General features: G+C 45.8%; 1 protein-coding gene across 1 annotated transcript in view; it reads left to right on the top strand.

The window, feature by feature from the left end:
* The window catches only part of ERF (ETS2 repressor factor), a 157,951-nt gene that overhangs the window by 38,428 nt on the left and 97,788 nt on the right, over nucleotides 1-21,735 (top strand). Inside the window, exon 2 of the mRNA XM_040327306.1 lies at nucleotides 5,760-5,816. Within this exon, the coding sequence (XP_040183240.1) occupies nucleotides 5,768-5,816 (49 nt within the window). The 5' untranslated portion in view covers nucleotides 5,760-5,767. The remainder of the gene's footprint in view (nucleotides 1-5,759; nucleotides 5,817-21,735) is intronic.

Here is a 21,735-nt window from a genome sequence, read left to right on the forward strand (position 1 = left end):
AAACTCTGACATTCACAGACATGACTAGGCATGATGGGAATTGTAGTTCCTGAACAACTGGAGGGCCATAGTTTGAAGACCCATGAGTAGGTGGTCCACCAAAGTACCCCATATGACGTCCCCTGTTTACACCACTCACAACAAAATGGCTGAAGCTCTTCCATGTCGTGTGACTTCACTCCAGCTTGCTGTGTGTCCTGGACACAGGGGTGAGGCTGTACTGGGATATCACACATCTGTTTCTCTGCAGATTCCTCCAGCTGCTGCCACACACAGTGTTCCAGTAACAGCAATCACTGTGAGAGCATGGCCTCCCTATGCCTCTTCAAGAATTAGTAGGGAGATAATTGGAGACACATTCCTCTGCATGGGATTCTATGCCCTGGCAGGCTTCCCAGAATAATGTAACCCTTAGATAATATAAATAACAACATTCTACCGGGTGTCATTCCCGTAATGTACATGGTGCATGCCTGTAGGGTGACAGTGCAGGTATGGACTGTGCATCGAAACATGCATTGTACACCTTGAATATGCGGTTTCGTTTTAGTGCAATGCCACACAACCAATAAGATAAGCCAGTGGACTGCAGGCAGTATCCAGGAAACATTGCTAAATCCTGAAGGTCTATATCAGTCGATCTCAGCCAAGACTTCATGGAACCCTAGGGTTTCTCCAGAAGTTGCCAGGGGTTCCTTCAGCAAAGAGCATTTTTTTGAATCTTAGATATGTAACTACTGACACCAATGATCTGATTGGCTATCTGTTAGGGGGGGTGGGGGATAAGTGGCGGCTGGTGCTCACATTTTTGGGGGGGGGGGGGTGCAAACAAACTGGAGAAAAAAAACATCAATTGTAGCCACTGTGCCCATCAAATGCAGCTACTGTGCCAAACGCAGCTACTGTGCCATCAAACGCAGCCACTGTACCCATAAGTTGCCGCCACTGTGCCATCAAACACAGCCACTGCACCCATCAATTGCTGACACTGTGCCCATTAATTGCCGCCAGTGTGCCCCATCAGATGCTGCCAGTGTGCCCCTCAATTGCCGCTACTGTGCCCCATCAGATGCTGCCAGTGTGCCCATCAATTGCCGCTACATTTTCCCTTATCAGATGCTGCCAGTGTGCCCCTCAATTGCCGTTACTGTGCCCCATCAGATGCTGCCATTGTGCCCCATCAGATGCTGTCATTGTGCCCATCATTTGCTGCTACTGTGCCCCATCAAATGCTGCCAGTGTGCCCATCAATTGCCACTACTGTGCCCCATCAGATGCTGTCAGTGTGACCATCAATTTCCGCTACTGTGCCCCATCAGATGCTGCCAGTGTGCCCATCAATTGCCGTTACTGTGCCCCATCAGATGCTGCCCAGCACTTACCTGCCTCGGAGCGGGTCAGCGGTGGTCTCCTACACGTCCTACATGTCTTCTGTCCTCTCTCAGGCGGCCTGATGAGCCAATCAGGTGACCGGTAACAGACCAAGCAACCTGATTGGCTGAGAGGCGGATTCATTGTTAGTAAAGCAAACTTTGATGGGTTCTACAGTAAATCCCTCCCCGATTCTACTATGACATGGTGAAACCTGTAGCCCCACAACCCCAAAAATGTAATTCTTTGTCTACAAGTGCCTTTTATTTTACATCCTCAGTAACAACAGATTTTTAGAAAAAGAATAATCAGAATAAACAGCTTTCCTGGAACAAACAACACAAGGAATAGATGTGCAAAAATATACAGGGTGGATACTATGATAAATATAGAAGGTGAACAGACACATTAGAGACACCGTTTATTTCCATGCAGGTCTGTACAGCTATTCCAGAAAGGGGACTTTTCAGAAAAACTAATGAGCAGAGCAATTTAATTGGGACTAAGTGTAGCAATAAGTTGCTAAATGTTGTACCTTCACTAAATGCAACCATATTGCTACACAAATGCCCCGTACACACGGTCGGATTTTCCATCGGAAAAACCTTGGGCGTTTTTTCTGACGAAAATTCCGCTCAAGCTTGGCTTGCATACACACGGTCACACAAAAGTTCTCTGAACTTTCGACCGCCAAGAACGCGGTGACGTACAACCCGACGACGAGCCGAGAAAATTAAGTTCAACGCTTCCGAGCATGCGTCGAATTGTTTCCGAGCATGCGTCGTAATTTTGCGCATCGGGAATTGCTGCAGACGATCGAATTTTCCGATAGGATTTTTTTCCATCAGAAAATTTGAGAATCAGCTCTCAAACTTTTGCTGCCGGAAATTCCGCCAGCAAAAGTCAGATGGAGCATACACACGGTTGGAATTTCCATTCAAAAGCTCACATCAGACTTTTGCTGGCGGAATTTCCGATCATGTGTACGGGGCATAAGAGGCGCCTCTTTTCTCTTTTATACTCAGTTGTGACGTGACACTACTTGTATATCAAGACGTCGCTTGTATATCAAGTCAAAATAAATGTAAAAATTTAGCTTGTCTTGCAAAACGCTCTCAAACCAAGTTACTCTGAAACCAAGGTTTTACCTGTATTTTAAATATAGTAGTACCAAAGCCAAAACAGTTTTTTTTTTTTTTTCACTTTTTCGTAATATAGAAAGGTGGCATTACATGTAAATGTTGGCATCTGCCTTACAGCTAGAAATGGCTCCAAAAATTCTTTGAAAATAACCAAAATTGTGGAAGCTGTGCCCAAAAAATGCAAGCAGATGCCATTAGAATTTGCCTGAAGGTTCCCCAGAGCTTTTCCCTTATTACCGCCCCATCTTGTCTTGCTCTGCACTGGAAAAATTCTAAAGAGAGTGACAGACAGTGGCCGCTGGTGCTAAAAAGAAATTGGGGGGGCCAAACGGAAAATGTTTAATGGTGAAATCACTCATTGTGCTCCCCACTCCAGATCCACACACAGCAGAGGATGCCATGGGATGAGAAGCCGGAAACTGGAAGGGACGCAGTGACGAATATCGATTCGCTAAAATCAAAAGTGGCAGGGTTCGGGGCACAGTCCTCTGTGCCCCGAGGACAATCTAAAACAAGCCAATTAGAGCTCAGCCCTTAAATCACATGATTACTACTTTCTTCTTTGACAAACTATCTTTGCAGGGCGGTGCCCCTGCACCCCTTGTGGACCTGCTGCCACTAGTGCCAGACCAAAATTTCTGAGCCTTGTATCTTCTATTAGAATCAGCGCTCAGCAATGTGTCTCTGTATGGAGGTATTTAGGTAGTCACAGAGCTTTGTTTCTTCATATCAGAACAGTGCCTTCTGATTAGGGTTGCCAACTTTTCTTCAAGCCAATCTCAAACACATTAGCGGCCTGGGACACCTTTGGATGCCCCAAGGAGAGTAGTAATGCAGTGCACATAGCGTGCTGCAGCAAAATGTGGATGTGGCCAAATTGCTCTTGCTGACATCAGCACCCTGCCCCCCAGTGATGCAGAACCTGCCCCCAGTCAGCCACCCGCAGCTCTCGGAGGGCAACAGATTTGTGTGTGACTATCTTAGTTACTTGGGGAGCCAGAGCCTAATCTGAATAATGTGTCCGGGTTTCAGTCCGCCTGAAACCTGGACACATGATTTAAAACCTGGACTGTCCAGGTAAATCCCAGACAGGTGCCAACCCTACTTCTGATGACTGGTGATCTGGTGCCTGATGGAGGAACAGTGTAGGAAGCACACATCCACAAAATGGATGAAGCAGAAGCAGGGAGATCCTTCCACTGTAGAGCTACGGGTTCAGCTTCTTCTCCAGCATGGAGAATTAGTGAGCAACACAGTAGTGACATAACCAAATCTTGTAAGATTAGCAGCCTCAGATGAACTCTTCTTGCAGATATACAGCTATGAGACTCAAAGCAGCACAGGAGTGCCTAGGGGCACAGAAAGTGTACTTGTATATGAATAAAACAAAAGCAAGTGTCAGTGCTCCGGCTCCTCATTCCAGCATCCTGGTTTTGGCTGTGGCACTCTCCATGTCTGTCTGTCCACCTGCAAGGGGATTGATGTGACTAGGCTCTGGGTGGAGACCAAACCTGATTTAAGCCAGCCAAGCCTGCAGTCTCATGCTTGTGATATTGTGTTTGTTACACATGTTTCACGCTCCCTGTTTGTCTGCCCTGTTCTGCTAGATTAGATTCCCTCGTTGACAACCTCGGATCGAATATCGACTGCTCTCTGAACTCTACCTGCCTTTTGACTAACGGATTTGACCGTGACTTTTCTGAACCTTACCTGCCTTGTACCTGGACTGTCATTTAACCACTCTACCAACTGCAAGTACCTGTTTGCTGTGCTCAGTTTGTGTCTGCCTCTGCATGGCAGCCAGGCACTATAGCATTGTGTATAAGTTCAGGGTGCACCCAAATATTTACTGGTAGGCCTGCTTGCCTTATCAAAAAGGAACACAGAAGCCAGCTATAGTGTCTGACCACTTGTGTTAGGGGTAAGCGTGACAGCAGGGAGATCCTTCCACCACAGGTCCTCAGGTTCATCTTCCCCTCCAGCAATGAGAGCGGTGAGCAGCACAGCAGTGACATCACCAATTCTAGCAATACTAGCAGTCAGATGAGCTTTTCCTGCATATATACAGCTTTGAGGCTCCAGGCATAGGTCTGCCTAGGCAAGTAGGCATAGGAAGTGTACTGCTATTTTTTTGTAGTAATTCAAGACAAAGGGGCACAGTTATTCTTTCTAGATGTCTCCTGTAAAACAGCAACGTTAAAACAGACCTTCACCCCGAAAAACTAAGTATTTGAATCTGGCTCAAGCCCCCTCCCTCTTCCACAATTAGTTAAAAAAAATAAAAAAATGAAGTGCTTTTGACTCTTTTTTGAGTGCTGCATCAAAAAAGAGTCAAAAGCACTTAAAGTGGAGGTTCACACAAAAAGTTAATTTTCAACATTAGATTGATGCTCATTTTGTGAAGGGGAATCGGGTGTTTTTTTAAAATCGAAGCAGTACTTACCGTTTTAGAGATAGATCTTCTCCGCCGCTTCCGGGTATGGGCTGCGGGACTGGGCGTTCCTATTTGATCGACAGGCTTCCGACGGTCGCATACATCGCGTCACGATTTTCCGAAAGTAGCCGAATGTGTGTGCGCAGGTGCCGTATAGAGCCGCACCGACGTTCGGCTTCTTTCGGCTATTCGTGACGTGATGTATGCGACCGTCGGAAGCCTGTCAATTAAATAGGAACGCCCAGTCCCGAAGACCATACCCGGAAGCGGCGGAGAAGATCTATCTCTAAAACGGTAAGTACTGCTTCGATTAAAAAAAAACACCCGATTCCCCTTGACAAAATGAGCATCAATCTAATGTTAAAAACATTTTTTCGGGTCAACTCCCGCTTTAAGAAAATAAAAAATGTAATCACGTGGAATCAAGTGCAATGTCATTCTCGCCTAGGCTGCTATAGGTAAGGAATGCAGAAGCCAGCTATAGTGTCTGACCACCTGTGTTAGGGATAAGCGTGACAGCAGGGAGATCCTTCCACTACAGGTCCTCAGGTTCATCTTCCCCTCCAGCAAGGAGAATGGTGAGCAGCACAACAGTGAAATCACCAATTCTAGTAATACTAGCCTAGGCGAGAATGACATTGCACTTGATTCCATGTGCACACAGACGTACTGAACGTCTCTACCCAGCCTTCCAGACCATGCAGAGACCTTCGGCACATCTGCGCGCACACACAGACAGCTTGAACATGTGAATATAATATATAATAATCCGCTAAGAAATTAATGACTGTGAATTGTGTGTTCTGGCCTAGAATGAAGTATGTTCTGCCACAGAGAAAAGAGGAGGTGTCACACTGCCAGCGGCCCAGGTAAGCAGCCCATTACTATATTATCTTATATGGCTGTTACTGAAGTGTAACTAAAGTAAAAAAAAGCTAAATATATATACAATATGCTTCAAGTTTCAATTCACAATTGTTTCATCATGTTTCTTTGTGCATTGTATCCCCATAACTACCTTAGAATCATTCCAGAGATCCCCATCTGCTTTCATTTCCTTTATGCCTGTGTCTCCAATCCATTCTGTTTTCTCAATATGTGTTCACATGGACTGAAAACAGAGGGCCTAAGTGATGATCAATGATGAGCTCCATTCAGATACATTGAAAGCAGAGGCCCAGATTCACATAGAACTGCGGCGGCGTAACGTATCGTAGATACGTTACACCGCCGCAAGTTTTCATCGCAAGTGCCTGATTCACCAAGCACTTGCATGAAAACTTACGCCGGCAGCCTCCGGCGTAAGCCCGCGTAATTCAAAGGGGCGTGTGCCATTTAAATTAGGCGCGCTCCCGCGCCGGACCTACTGCGCATGCTCCGTTTTGAAATTCCCGCCGTGCTTTGCGCGAAGTGACGTCATTTTTTCGAACGGCGACGTGCGTAGCGTACTTTCGTATTCCCGGACGTCTTACGCAAGAACAAAAAAAAATTACATTTCGACGCGGGAACGACGGCCATACTTTATACAGCACATACGTGGGCTGTGTAAAGTTTGGGCAGCTAAAACGACGACTAACTTTGCGACGGGAAACTAGACTAGCAGCGACGTAGCGAACGCAAAAAACCGGCGTGGATCGACGTAACTACTAATTTGCATACCCGACGCTGGTTTACGTTGCGAACTCCCCCCAGCGGCGGCCGAGGTATTGCATCCTAAGATCCGACAGTGTAATTCAATTACACCTGTCGGATCTTAAGGCTAACTATGTGTAACTGATTCTATGAATCAGCCGCATAGTTAGGAAGACCCTAAAACAGAGATATGACGGCGTATCAGGAGATACGCCGTCGTATCTCTTTTGTGAATCTGGGCCAGAGACTGTAAAGCCTCGTACACACGATCGGATTTTCCGCGGACAAAGCGTAGGACTTTTGTCCGAAGGGCGTTGGCCAGGAATATGTCTTGCATACTAACGGCACACAATTGTCAGCCAACAAACACGAAACTACGTGTTTTTTCAGCTCTTTAGCGCCACCCTTTGGGCACCTTCTGCTAATGTTGTGTCTGGTGAGCATTGATTCCGAGCATGCGTGTTTGTACTTTTTTCCGACGGACACGCTCAAAGAATCCGACAACACACAATTGCTGGTGGAAAATGTTAAAGCATGCTATACAACTTTTGTCCACGCAAAATCCGACAACAATTGTTCGATGGAGCGTACAAACGGTCGAGTTTTTCTGACAACAGCCTGTCATCACACAATTCCGTTGGAAAATCCAATCGTGTGCACCAGGCTTTAGGGCCCTTTCACACGTGTCGGATCCATTTTTCTTAAGAGGGGATCTGGTACACTGATCCCCTGCTGAGCGGAGTGGGCAGATGACAGGTTTGTGTCCGCTCCGCTTATGCAGAGTAGACACGGACACAGAAAACAAATTCTCCTGCGCACGAGTGGATTGTCCAATAATCCATGGAAGAAGTATCAACAACGGTAACACCGGCCCTTCATGGATGGGGAATGTCCTAGTGGCAAACGAAAAAAGAAAAGAAAAATGGCGCACCAGCCTAGTGTGTTACCGTTATACCAATTGAAAAGAATAAAAATGTATAAAAAAACCTACTCACAAAGAAAAGTAAGAAAAAAAAATGTTAACACTAATACAGCATTTTGAGTCTGTGATTTATGCTTTTTATTAATATTTAATATAATGAATGTGACTGTGGTACTCCTTTAATATAATTACCAGTGGTGGTCAACTTTTCAAGTATTTTCTTCAAGTAAATTCGAATAAGTGCATAGGAATGGCCTCAGTAACTGGAGGACAAAAGTAGTTAAAGTGGTTGTAAACCCACTATTTGGACTTTTACCTACAGGTAAGCCTACAACAAGGCTTACCTGTAGGTAAGGAGAATATCTCCTAAACCTGCACGGTTTAGGAGATATTACCCCCGCAATGCGGGCGGCGCATGCGCAGGGGGGACTCCACGGCTGAAGGACCGGCATCGCCGGACCCTGCCGATTTTAAATCTCCCGCGCGTGATGTCATCGCCGCTCCAGCCAATCACAGCGCTGGAGCGGCGATACCCGGAAGACACGCCGGAGCAAGATGACATCCTGCTCGGCGTGGACCAGGTAAGTGGTACACACCTCGTTCCGAGGTAAGTATTTCATAATAGGCTAGTATGCGGTGCATACTAGCCTATTATGCCTTTTGCATTGCAGGTTTGGGGGGGGGAAAAAAAAGTTTATGCGGTTTACAACCGCTTTAAGGAACTGGACTAACTTTGCTAAAAATCCTTTCAATATATGCAAGGAGGGGTTTTCGCAACAAAACTTAAATATTACTTTAAAGCATCACTCTACTTTTGTTGAGAAAAAAACATTCCCCCATGGGTGATCTATGTACATTGCAAGGATTATAACAACCTTTATTGCAGACTCCTAACTTTTGTTATTCTGAAGAAATCCCTCTGTGCCTCTGTCTAATGGGAGTGGTTTCCTACCATGTTTACCCGAAAATAAGACCTACACTGATAATAAGACCTAGCATGATTTTTGGGAAGGGGGCTGCAATATAAGCCCTACCCCGAAAATAAGCCCTAGTAAAATTAGTTTAACTTTTTTTAATCCACCTTGCAGAATGATTACACCCTATTTGCAGACTCGCCGGAGGTCTTCTCCTCTCCTCCTGGCTGATGCCCACGGCCCCCCCTCCCCAGAGCAAGGAGCGGGCAGACACCAGCGGGACACCGTCTCCCCCCTCCTCCGCTCTCCTCTCACCCGACGCCCGCGGCCCCCCTCTCCAGTGCACGGAGCAGGCAGATGCCAGCGGGGATCCCGAAGCAGAGAAGAGCCCAGGCAGACCATGCGACAGCCAGGGAAGCTGCAAGAAAGATATTGCCCACAAAACAATCACACGCTGCACCCCACACCGGCACAATTCCTCCAAATTGAATTGGATAATTCTATGGATGCCGAATGCTGGACTTGGGAGCACGCCCGAAAGGTAACCCCCCGGGAGAGCGCTTCTCCTAGGGGGGGTCATACAATGTGGGGAGGAGCTGATAAAGCCACCAGGGGACCCCAGAAGAGAAGGGTTGAGGCCACTCTGTGCAAAACGAACTGCACAGTGAAAGTAAGTATGATATGTTTGTTTAAAAAAAAAAAAAAAAAAAACACAAAGCTTTACAATCATTTTAACTGGGGACAGCTGAAGCTGCTGTCTGTTCACTTCCTGGATTTACACAGACACACAGAGGCACACCTCCAACTCTGCAGCTCTCATTGGCCCTCTTATGACGCATCCCCCCTCCCTTCCTGGCAAACTCTCACAAGAGTGAGAGAGAAAGCTGTGCATGATGTCATCCGCCTAGGCTTTTTACCAGACAAGAAACAGGAAGTGGGCTTTATAAGGTATTTACTGGCAGAAAAATAATGTTTTAATATCCAAAGTTAAAACAACAAGGGCAGAAGATTTAATAGATGAAAAGATGAAAAAATTACTGAAGTTCCACTTTAATAACATTCAATTACAATATGACTTGTGTTGCAATTGTGTATGCTAAATAATTTTTTCCCCCCACGAAAGTGGAGTTACCCTTTATGATAAAACATATCGCCAATGGGCTGTTCCATGAAAAAGGAGAGGTGCTGCCCCTGGTGGTAATATACTGAATACTTTTGGTTGTCATTCACGGTAGATCCAATTTCCAATTCCACTTTGGATATCAATTAGAAGACAATTATTAGATTAGTTCTGAAGTCTTTAAGCTCTTGAGCTGATGTAAATTACACCTAGCAAAGGACTCTACCTCTTGTTTTTTTTTTTGCATGAGTGGGACGCTTTTCTAGGAAAAAAGTGGACACCCCCTTTAACCACTTAGTAACCGCGCTATAGCCAAAATACGGCTACAAGGCGGTTCCCTTACTCTGGGAGGGCGTCAATATACGTCCTCCCAGAGAATCAGACCCGCGCGCCCGAGCGGGCGCGCACACGCGATCACCGGCGCTAGCCGGGTCCACGGGACCCGCAGCGACAAGGAGCCAATGGAAGCGGCTCCTTACCACGTGATCGCGCCATCCAATGACGGCGCGATCACTTGTAAACAAACCGGCGTCATGTAATGACGCCTGGTTCCTCCCTCTCCTCTCTGTACCGTTCGGTACAGTGTGAGAGGAGAGGGGGGTGGGGAGCGGGTGGCAACAACCGCCATTGTATTCTCTAGGGTCTTTGAAAAAAAAAGCATATATAATGTTTTGGGGTTCTATGTAATTTTTTAGCAAATAAATGATGATTTTTACATGTAGGAGAGAAATGTCAGAATTGGTCTGGGTGTTCCAGAACGCCTGATGGTGCTCCCTGCATGTCGGGCCTCTGTATGTGGCCACGCTGTGTAAATGTCTCACACATGTGGTATCGCCATACTCGGGAGGAATAGCAGAATGTGTTTTGAGGTGTAATTTGTAGTATGCATATGCTGTGTGTGAGAAATAACCCGCTAATATGACAGAAACTCGAATTTTCTTTTTATTTTTACAGAATTTTCAGTCTTTTTTTGATCAAATACCACCAAAAGAAAGCTCTATTTGTGTGAAAAAAAGGACAAAAATTTCAGATGGGTACAATGTTGTATGACTGAGTAATTGTCATTCAAATTGTGAGAGCACGGAAAGCTGAAAATTGGTCTGGTGATTAAGGGGGTTTTCGTGCCCAGTGGTCAAGTGGTTAAGACACTTTCAATACTTGTATATACAATTCTCAGCTGTGAATATCTTACTCCACTGAATAGCAACCTGCTATAGTTGGTGGGCCACCCTTCCTCTAATGATATGTTGATGTTTAGTGTGTTTATCATCTACATTTGGCTTCCATACATGCTAATATATCAGACTGACCACTCTTATTATTGTTGGGTGTCTGTGGTAATATCACACAGAGGAACAATGTATAGCCATGGCGTAACCTACAAATGATTAACGGACAGCAAAGAATTGTACAGATAATTAACTAGCATCAGCAATCCCATAATGCAGTGGGAGTAATAAGCCTCCAGACTGGCCGGTCATACCCTTCTCCATCCTTTGTAGGCATCAATGAGACCTCCATCTCCAGTAACCACTGACCACCAATGTAAGGAACAGTTTGTAAGAAATTAATGTATTTCATGCATGTTATTTACCTGTAAACATCCGTGTATAGAAAACCAAATACAGTGGCTCTGAGACTGCTGCTAGATGCCACCATCTTGAATGTGACTGTCACTCAAGTGATACTCAACAGCAGTCTTTCTCAACCAGGCAGCCAAGGAACCAGGGTTCCTTCAGAAGTTTCAAGAGGTTGTTTGATCAATAAGTCATTTTTGCGGCACAGGTAAGTAACCACTGACCACCAATGTAAGGAAAATGTTTGCACTGGCCACCAGTGTAAAGGGGCCATTCTCCCACTGGCCTGCCATTCTATCTAAGGGGACATTTCTACACTGACCTTCAATCTGAGGGGAAATATCCATATTTACCACCAATCTAATGCCACGTACACACGATCATTTTTCGGCATGAAAAAAAACGCCTTTTTTTCCAACTTCATCATTAAAACGACGTTGCCCATACACCATCGTTTTTTAAAAATCGCAGTGACGTACAACACATACGACGGCACTATAAAGGGGAAGTTCCATGCGGATGACGCCACCCTTTGGGCTGCTTTAGCTGATTCCTTGTTAGTAAAAGACGATTCGCGCTTTTCTGTCTGTTACAGCGTGATGAATGTGCTTACTCCATTATGAACGGTAGTTTTACCAGAACAAGCGCTCCCGTCTCATAACTTGCTTCTAAGCATGCGCGGGTTTTTAACATCGTTTTAGCCCCCACACGATCATTTTTTACAACCCAAAAAACAACATAGTTTAAAACGTCGTTAAAAAATGCAGCATGTTTGAATATTTTTTTTGACGTTTTTCAGAAGCCGAAAAATGATGTGAAGCCCACACACGATCATTTTAAATTAAGTTTTTTTAAAACAACGTTTTTTTCATGCCGAAAAATGATCGTGTGTATGCGAAATAAGGCTTTGTTCACTATCGAGAATACTTTCGAGGCCTGTGCAGGGCCGTATTTTGCTCACACAGAGATAATCTGTACAGGTGTTGAGTGCATCCCTGTGGCAGCAGTCCCGTGTATGGAAGGGGCCGTCTTCCACTGACCGAAAATCTAAGGTGACATTTCTACACTGACCACCAATCTAAGAGAGAACTTCTATATTTACCACCAATCTAAGCCCTCGTTCACACAGGAGAAAACTTGCGTGACCTGTGCAGGGTCATGTTTTGCTGGCACAGGGGTGTACAGGTGTTGCGTATATCCCCATGGTAGCAGTCCCATGGATGGAAGAGGCCCTTCTTCCACTGACTACCAATCTAAGGGGACATTTGTACACTGACCACCAATCTAAATGGGAACGTCTATTTTACCACCAATCTAAGCCCTCGTTCACACAGGAGAATACTTGTGTGTCTTGTGCAGGGCCATGTTTTGCAGGCAGAGGGTTGTGTGCATTCACGTGGCAGCAATCCCATGGATGGAGGGGGCCCTTCTCCCACTGACTGCCAATGTAAGGTGGCATTTCTAAACTGACCACCAATCTAAGGAGGAACATCTATATTTACGACCAATTGAAGGTCTCGTTCACACAGGCGAATACTTGCGTGCCATGTGCAGGGCCATGTTTTGCCAGGACAGGGATGTACAGGTGTTGCGTGCATCCCTGTGGCAGCAGTCCCATAGATGGGACAATGGCCAATCTAACAACAGCTGTAAAGGAGACGGCTGTTTCAGAGATTCAGTTTGTCTTGGCTGTGAGCACTTTACAGAGAATGGCTAGAGGAAAGCAGAGGGAGGGAGGACATGTTAGCATCTGAATTTCTCTTGCCGTTTTTTTTGTCCCGGACAAGAAAAAAACCGGCATTCACAGACTTGTATAGGTTTTAAAGGTCACCACATCCCTATTGATACTGAAAAAACAAGAATGACCCCACAAGGGTGGGACTTTAAAAGTGACCATAAACCAAATAGTATAAAAATTAGAAAAGTTTATTATAAAGTACAAGTTATGTAAAAAGAAGTTCATGGTAACTAATGCAATGTATATTTTTCTCTTAGGCCGCGTACACACGATTGGTCAAAACCGATGAAAATGGACTGAAGGACCGTTTTCATCGGTCCAAACCGATCGTGTGTGGGCCCCATCGGTCAGTAAACCTTCGGTCAAAAAAATGAGAACTTGCTTTAAAATTTAACCGATGGACGCCTAACCGATAGGTCAAAACCGATCGTTAGCACGCACGACCATCGGTTAAAAATCCACGCATGCTCAGAATCAAGTCGACGCATGCTCGGAAGCATTGAACTTTGTTTTTTTCAGCACGTCGTTGTGTTTTACGTCACCGCGTTCTGACACGATCGGTTATTTAACCTATGGTGTGTAGGCACATCAGACCATCAGTCAGCTTCATCGGTTAACCGATGACAACGTTCCTTCGGACCGTTCTCATCGGATGGACTGATCGTGTGTACGCGGCCTTAGACATTTTTCTGATTTTGACTCTGGGGGCCAGATCCACAAAGAAATTATGCTGGCGTATATATTGATACGCCGCGTAATTTCAAAGTTCCCCCGTCGTATCTTTGTATCCACAAAACAAGATACGAAGGAATGAGGGATCGATCCGACAGGCGTACGTCTTAGTACGCCGTCGGATCGTAGGTGTATATTTACGCTGGCCGCTAGGTGGCGTTTCTGTTGAATTCCGTGTCGAGTATGCAAATTAGCTAGATATGGCGATCCACGAACGTACGTCCAGCCGGCGCATTTTTTTACGTTGTTTGCGTTCGTCTTTTTCCGGCTTATAGTTATAGCTGCTATATGGTGGCGTACTCAATGTTAAGTATGGCCGTCGTTCCCGCGTCTAAATTTGATTTTTTTACGTTGTTTGCGTAAGTCGTTCGCGAATAGGGATTTGCGTAGAATGACGTCACCGTCGTAAGCATTGGCTTGTTCCGGTTTAATTTCGAGCATGCGCACTGGGATACCCCCACGGACGGCGCATGCGCCGTTAAAAAAAAAACGTTGTTTACGTCGGGTCACAATGTATTTACATAAAACACGCCCCCATCACATCGATTTGAATTGCGCGCCCTTACGCCGACAAAGATACACTACACCGCCGTAACTTACGGCGCGCATTCTTTGAGGATTCGAAAAAAAAAGTAAGTTACGGCGGCGTAGTGTATCTTAGATAATTTTTATACTATTTGGTTTATGGTCACTTTTAAAGTCCCACCCTTAGGGGGGTCATTCTTGTTTTTTTTGTCCCGGACAAGAGCTTACAACTGAGACAAGCTGCAGCTATGAATCAGCCATCTCCATCATAGCTGTTGTCGGATCGGCCACAGCAGGAGGGGATGTGGGTAGATTGGACCTCATAACTAGAATTAGAAAGCACTTAATAACATAGGACGAAGTCCTACAAGTACGGTACTTTGTTCCATAAGGGACAGAACTATAAAAAAAATTAGGAGGATAGATCTTTTTCAAATAATCTTGTCTGGTATAAGAAAAACACCACCCCTCTCATTTCTCTTTATAAATAATTTTCTACTCTTCCACTGGCTTCCCCAAGCATCATTCCTGCTTTTCTATATAACTTAACTGGCTGTACATTTTCAGATAGATGTGGAATGTCATAAAGAATTGTATATGTATTCTGTCTTTAGGAGTCCATGTCCGTCTATTAAACATGTCAGATAGTGTGTAATTGCACAGTGGGGCGAGACGTATACTGACCTTCCCAACTGACAAGTATATGTAACCTATAGAGGCTGGGCACGAAGGGTTAATACAGAGTGATGATGGATACAAAGTTGGCCTTGTATTCATGCAGGAGTTCTTCCTACCCCCCCTTCCTAGTTGTCTGCACATGAAGGGAATGTGGAGGAATGCTGTATTATTGTTGGATAATGTTACTGGAGCCTGGTCATTTCCTGGTGCAGGACCTCTGACCCCTCGCGTAGTATAACACACATTGCTGCAGTCCTGGCATTGCTCTGACTGCTGCCTCTCTCTAGCAAATCACTGAATACTGCTTCTTAGATATATACCGGTCCAAGGTGTATTTATTTTGTATTTAAATATATTACCTGGACTATTGTTCTGGAGCAGGGGTCTCCAATTTTTCTAAACAAAGGGCCAGTTTACTGTTATTCAGGCTTTAGGGGGGCCAGTCTGTGGCCATTAAAAGTAGAAAATGTCCCGGCATCCCGGGAGTAAACAATGCCCCATATTTGGTGTCAGTGAGAGGAATCATGCTCCATCGTTGGTGTCATTGTAAGGAATTGTGCCCCTTTGTTGTTGACAGTGGGGGGAATTATGACCCAACGTTGATGTCAAGAGGATAAGATATTGCCCCAAGGACCATATATACGTAAGAAAAGGGCTGCATCCAGCCCCTGAGCCACACTTTGGACACTGCTATTCTGAAGGAATTGAAAAATAGTATCAATAAACAAAATACACTGTCATTTTAAAGCGGTGGATCGCTTTTCAGGGGGCGGTTTGCAGGCAGCTACTCACCGCCTGCTTTACCCATATAAGGCCATAACACTGTGTGCATTGCAGCGGGCCCAAACAACCCCTTTACGCCGGCACCTATGGGCCCTTTTACTGTATTTCAGATGCCGGGAGGCGGGGTGGGGTTTCTGTGACCACTACCAGCCTCCGGTAATTGTGCCGGGAGCGCGAAGAACGCACATTCTCAGCACAGCTGTGTCTGCTACTGCTACTACTGTCGACACCAAGGCCCACCTGCCGAGAGGCCGCATATTCGCATGCCATTGGTGGGCTCTCCGGGTGATGTCATTGGATGGCCACGCCCCATTGCTATATAAGAGTTGGAAGAGAGCGGGCGACAACAAAACAGATGAAGACATCAACAGAACAAGAGCAGATTTTTTTCTTTTTTTAGCGGGTAACGAAGACAGCAGCGGTAGGAAGAGACAGCTCAAGGAGAAGATGGCGGAAAGGAGAAGACAGCGAGAGAGACAGCTCGAGGAGGAGATGGCAGGAAGAGATGGCGGGAAGGAGAAGACAGCGGGAAGAGACGGCAGGAAGGAGAAGCCTGCGGAAAGAGACGGCTAGAGAAGACGGAGATATTAATAAAGGAATTGTCAAAAACTGGCTCTTGTGTTTTTATTACATTTCACTGCTTTTTTGGTGAATGGGTAGGGGTACGATGTACCCGATACCCATTCACATGGGGGGACACGATCTGGGGGCCCCTTCTTAAAGGGTGGCTTCCAGATTCCAGTAAGCCCCCCACCCACAGATCCCAACAACCACCAGCTAGGGTTGTTCGGAAGAGGCCCTTGTCCTCATCAACATGGGGGCAGGTCTGCTTTGGGGTGGAGGGTGCAGCACCCACCCCCCCCCTTATGTTGAGGGCATGCTGCCTGGTATGGTTCAGGAGGGGGCGCTCGCTCGTCCCCTCCCTTTCCTGACTTGTTGGGCAGCATGCTCAGATAAGGGTCTGGTATGGAATTTGGGGGGATCCCACGTAATTTATTTTTAAAATGTTGGCGTGGGGGTCCCCTCCGAATCCATACTAGACCTGAAGGGCCTGGTATGGACCTGGGGGGAAACGGTGCCGTTTTTTTTGCAAATTTTTTTACCCGGCAAATTTGTAATTTTTTTTTTACATTCAGCTTTCAGTGGAGTACCAAAATTTCTCCACTTGCATTTCTGGTGCAGCTCCATTGAAGTCTATTAGTCGCAAATTGCGTGAAAAAAGTCCCTGAACCTTTCCAAAAAAGCACCGGTCGCAAAACGCATAGATGTGAACTAGTACCATAGGAAACCATGTTAAATGGACTGTGGTGCGTTTCTGCAAATTGCAAAACACACAAAAAAAACGCATAGGTGTTGAACGTTGGGTAAGAGGCAACCACTAAGCAAATTTTATCTTATTCGATCAGGAACCACCTGAAATTCAAACAGTGTATGGCCAGCTTTACTCTGGTGGCTTTTGAGCCACACAGTTATATTTAGACACCCTGCACAGCTGACGTAAAAGGAAAGTGAAGGTAAAACTGTAAAAAATGAGGTTGTTAGCACAATACTCATCTGACTGCTTAGCTACAGTATCTGACAGAGGCTGGGTTCACACTACTACACTACTTTCATCCTACTTTGCTCTGTGTTCAATGTTTCCCTATGAGAGCGTCTTGTAGTGTCCTACACAAGTCGGTCCGACTTTGAAAATGCTCCCTGTACTACTTTTGGTCCTACATTGATCCTACTTCAACCCATTGAATATCATTGAAGTCGGACCAAAGTAGTATCCTGTTCATGAAAGTAGGATGGATGTAGGACCAATGTAGGATAAATGTAGGACCAATGTAGCAGAGCAAAGTAGGATGAAAGTAGTGTAGTAGTGTGAACCCAGCCTAAAGCTGCCCATAGAAGGATTGTTTCTTATATTGATCAGCTGATCAAAAAAAAAATCAGATTCCCCCATCCGAGCATTTGAGGTGGATGAAGGAATTTCTTGTATTCTGAGAGTGGGGACTCTTTTACTTTTAGAATACACTGATCAGCACTGCTCTGATCAAAAGAAAAATTTCCAACATTCCCAAGTGGTAGTAAACACTGCTTAAAGTGGTAGTAAACAACGCTTGGTGCCCTGGTGCTTATAATAAAGCTTACCTGTAGGTACAATGAATATCTCCAAAACTTGCAGATACGCCGCGTAAGTGCAAATATGCGCCGTCGTATCTATGCGCCGGGCCCACAAACTAAGATACGCCTAAAAACAGGCTTCATCCGACCGACGTAACTTGCCTACGCTGGCGTAGAGTGGGCGCATATTTCCGCTGGACGCATTTGGCGCTCCCATTGATTTTCTATTCACATATGCAAATGAGGGAGATACGCTGATTCACGAACGTAGTGTAGGTAAAGTCATACGTCCATCATAAAGTTATGCCCCATAAAGGATGTGTAACTCAGCAGCATCCATGCAAAGGGCTGCACCAGGGAACACAAGCCGACGTATTTTACGTAGGACGTGAATATGACTAGGCGTAGGTTACTTTCACGCCGTAGGCAGTGATCCGACGTATCTTAGGGAGTAGTTCCGACGTGATTCTGAGCATGCGCACTGGAATGCGTCCACGGGACGGCGCATGCGCCGTTCGTTATACGTATCTGTCTGGCGCTCGGCTCATCATTTGCATGGGGTCACGCCTCATTTGCATGGCTCACGCCCATTTCCACCTACGCCTAGGAAACCCAGCGCAGTTTTGACAGCACTAGCTTTGTGAATTCAGTGCTTGCCTCTCTGTGCTGCGTCGGCTACGGCTACGGCTGCATAAATGTCTGTGCATCCGGGCCACAGTATTTGATTTCAGCAACATGTGTCGTGAGATTTCGACTGGAGTTCAATGTAACATTTGATTCCAATTTCAGCCCGAATTTCGTTACGTTATTCGGAACATTCGGTAACATTTTTTAATATTGTAATTCAGGTATTCGGAAATATCCGAATCTCCGAATAACAAAATTTTTGTCAGAATATTAATTCAGAACAAAACGAACCGCACATGTCTAATTGAGGCGGCACGGGCACGATTTTGACAGCAATTGGACGTGGGGCTGAAAGGTTAGTTCAGAATCCAGGATTACATCTAGAACCTTGGCATGTAGGGACGGGCTGATAGATGTGCTATCGATTTTGACAGAGAAGTCAGGGGAAGAGGCCTGATTCCCCTGGATGGGGGTGGAAAATTTATGAGCTTGGTTTCAGATGTCTGTTAGTACATTAGTGATACATGAGGAGACTGAAGGAGTGAGCTGAGGGGTAGAGAGATAGATTTGGGCATCGTCAGCGTAGAGATGGTATTGAAAGTCATGGGAGGAAACAAATGGAAGAGGATCTGTTACTGTCACGTACCTGTTGAACAAGCCTAATGTGCAGTGGGAAGGCCTCGCGTACAACCCTGGTTCAAAGCCTAATGTGCAGTGGGAAGGCCTCGCGTACAACCCTGGTTCAAAGCCTAATGTGCAGTGGGAAGGCCTCGCGTACAACCCTGGTTCAAGGGCCACCGATGTTGGAAACAGTGGTCACCAGAGCCGGGTGGTGTATGGGTGCCTGGATTGTGTTCCGTGCAGTGGATGACTTCCCCAGCAGGCAGGTGTAGTCAGCTCAGCTAATGCAGACAGAAAGCAGGAACAGGAAGCAGGTAAGTGCATAGCTGTGGAGACACTGGATGCATGATCAGACAAGCTGGGTTCGCTAACAGATGATCAAGCAGATATAATGGCAGGCAGAGAATACTATAGAGGGAGGCAAGGTTCGGCAACAGGATATCAAGCAGTGGAGAGGTAAGCATAGTCACAAGGCAAGCCTGGGTCAGGATAACAGAGAGAAACTAGTCAAGCAACCCGAGTCAAACACAGGAAACAGATCGGGATCTCAGGAACAGGATTTTACAGGTACAAGCTGCAGATCAGACAGCAAAGTCTTCGTGCGTCTGGGAGGTTTAAATAGGGAGTCTTTTGGCGCCAGTCTCATTGGCGTGTGCACGCGCCTGCGCACATTCATGCATCTACGCGCCGGGAAAATTCATCACAGTTACCCTCCTTTTGGCCAGATCGAATCGGACGATAGTTGGGTGTAAACGGACAGCCAGTCCGTTTACATCCAACTGCCAATACAGCAGAGCAGACCTGTCATCTAGCCACTCCACTCAGCAGGGGATCAAGAGACAGAAAACAGGATCCAGCCCATGTGAAAGGGGCCTAAGAGAAGCCAATCATAAGATCGACTTCTGTATAGAAGGAACGGCCAATTTGACCTACTATTGTACCTACTGAACCAGCAATATTTCGATCCATGTATGGTCAGTTTTAGTTTAATTGGGCTTTCAATTTTGTATTTAAAATCTTTTTTTATTTTTATTGTTTATTTATAACAGGAAAGAGGCCCAAACGGACCGACACGATACAAAATAAGGCATGTAATCATACATCATCACAGAGACAGAACATGTCACAGAGTGACTGATTAGTGATTAGTGACCTTACCTTAGGAGGCCGATGACAAGGTGATGCTGGATTTGGGGTAGGGCTCCTGGAAACCTAAAGAGGTTGTTTTACCCCTCCACCTGCTGCTTCTCGCTCCAGCTTGCCGAGGCAAGAGCCGGGGCCATTGCTTCTTCTCCCGGCTGAACAGGAAGTGGGTCCTGGAACTCGATTGGCCAGGAGTCCTAATGCCCCTTACACACGATCGGAAATTCCAACAGTCCGATGTGAGCTTTTGAACGGGAATTCCGACCGTGTGTAGGCTCCATTGGACTTTTGCTGTCGGAATTTCCGCCAACAAAAGATTGAAAGCTGGTTCTCAAATTTTCTGACGCAAAAAAAATTCCTATCGGAATATGCGATCGTCTGTAGCAATCCCGACGCGCGAATTTCCGACGCATGCTCAGAAACAATTTGACACATGCTCGGAAGCATTGAACGTCATTTTCATGGCTTGTCATGGTGTTGTAGGTCACCGCGTTCTTGACGGTCGAAAGTTCAGAGAACTTTTGTGTGACCGTGTGTATACAAGCCAAGCTTGAGCGGAATTTCGTCGGAAAAAACCTCCAAGGTTTTTCCGACGAAAAAGCTGACCGTGTGAACGCGACATAAGACACTTCCTGATTGGCCTGGGAGGATAAGCAGGAAGACATTAGTGAATAGTAATTTGCTAATGTCACACAACTTGGGTGGGCTCAGGACGCAGTGCTTTGCGCCCCGAGCCCACCCTTTTTTTAAGCCAATTTAGAGCCTCGAGCTCTAATCATGTGTTTAAAAAAAACAAAAACATTGAATTTCATGCGTCCGGTTCACATGTTGATGAAGACAAGGACCTCTTCCCCACAACCCTGGCCGGTGGCATCACATGTTGATGGGGACAAGGACCTCTGCCCCACAACCCTGGATGTAGATTAGGGGCCGGGTACATGGATTACGGGTGCGGCGCTCGCGCCCCTAATGGAGCGACCGCTACTACTCTCAAGAGAAATATGAGTCAAGCACTGCTTGCATCACAATGGAGAACATACAGTAGCATAACTGGTTTATGTAGAATACATTTGTATATATATATGCCAGCTGTGGAAGCCAGAAGTTTTTCTTTAGGGTATAGAGAGGGAGTCATGACAGATATTCTGGGATTAAGGTGATTAGATTTCACTTTAACGAGTGACACACCAGGGGAAGTCACAGGCAAGGTGATACACTATAGACGCTGTTGCATTGTACAATAGACACCCATTAGAAAAGCGCACAATATAACAAGCTCGAAACCACTTGATCAAATGTCGCCACATGTCATTCCGCAATTGTGTCTATTTCCATATCACGTCACAGCTCTTGTTTAGTACATCCCATACTTAGGATTCTCATTACTTTCCATGTACAGTTTGTGCAGTTCCTCTTTCCCTCAATCGGTTTCGGTGCCAAGAACCCATCACTGCTTGTTCTCCGCAGGAAGTAGATCGTTTCAGCGCCAATAATTGGAACAGGATGGCCCTAATACTTACCTCCCCATTGCCAAGAACATGTCATTGAAGGAGTTAAAGCTGAACTACGAGATAAGCAAATATTGTGTATAAAAGTCGTGTATTCTTCCTTGAATCTCGGTGGGCTTTGTGTATCCACTTGCCGACCACAATACGTATATATACATT

Source organism: Rana temporaria, chromosome 10 (genome assembly GCF_905171775.1).
Source record: "Rana temporaria chromosome 10, aRanTem1.1, whole genome shotgun sequence".
NCBI lineage: Eukaryota > Metazoa > Chordata > Amphibia > Anura > Ranidae > Rana > Rana temporaria.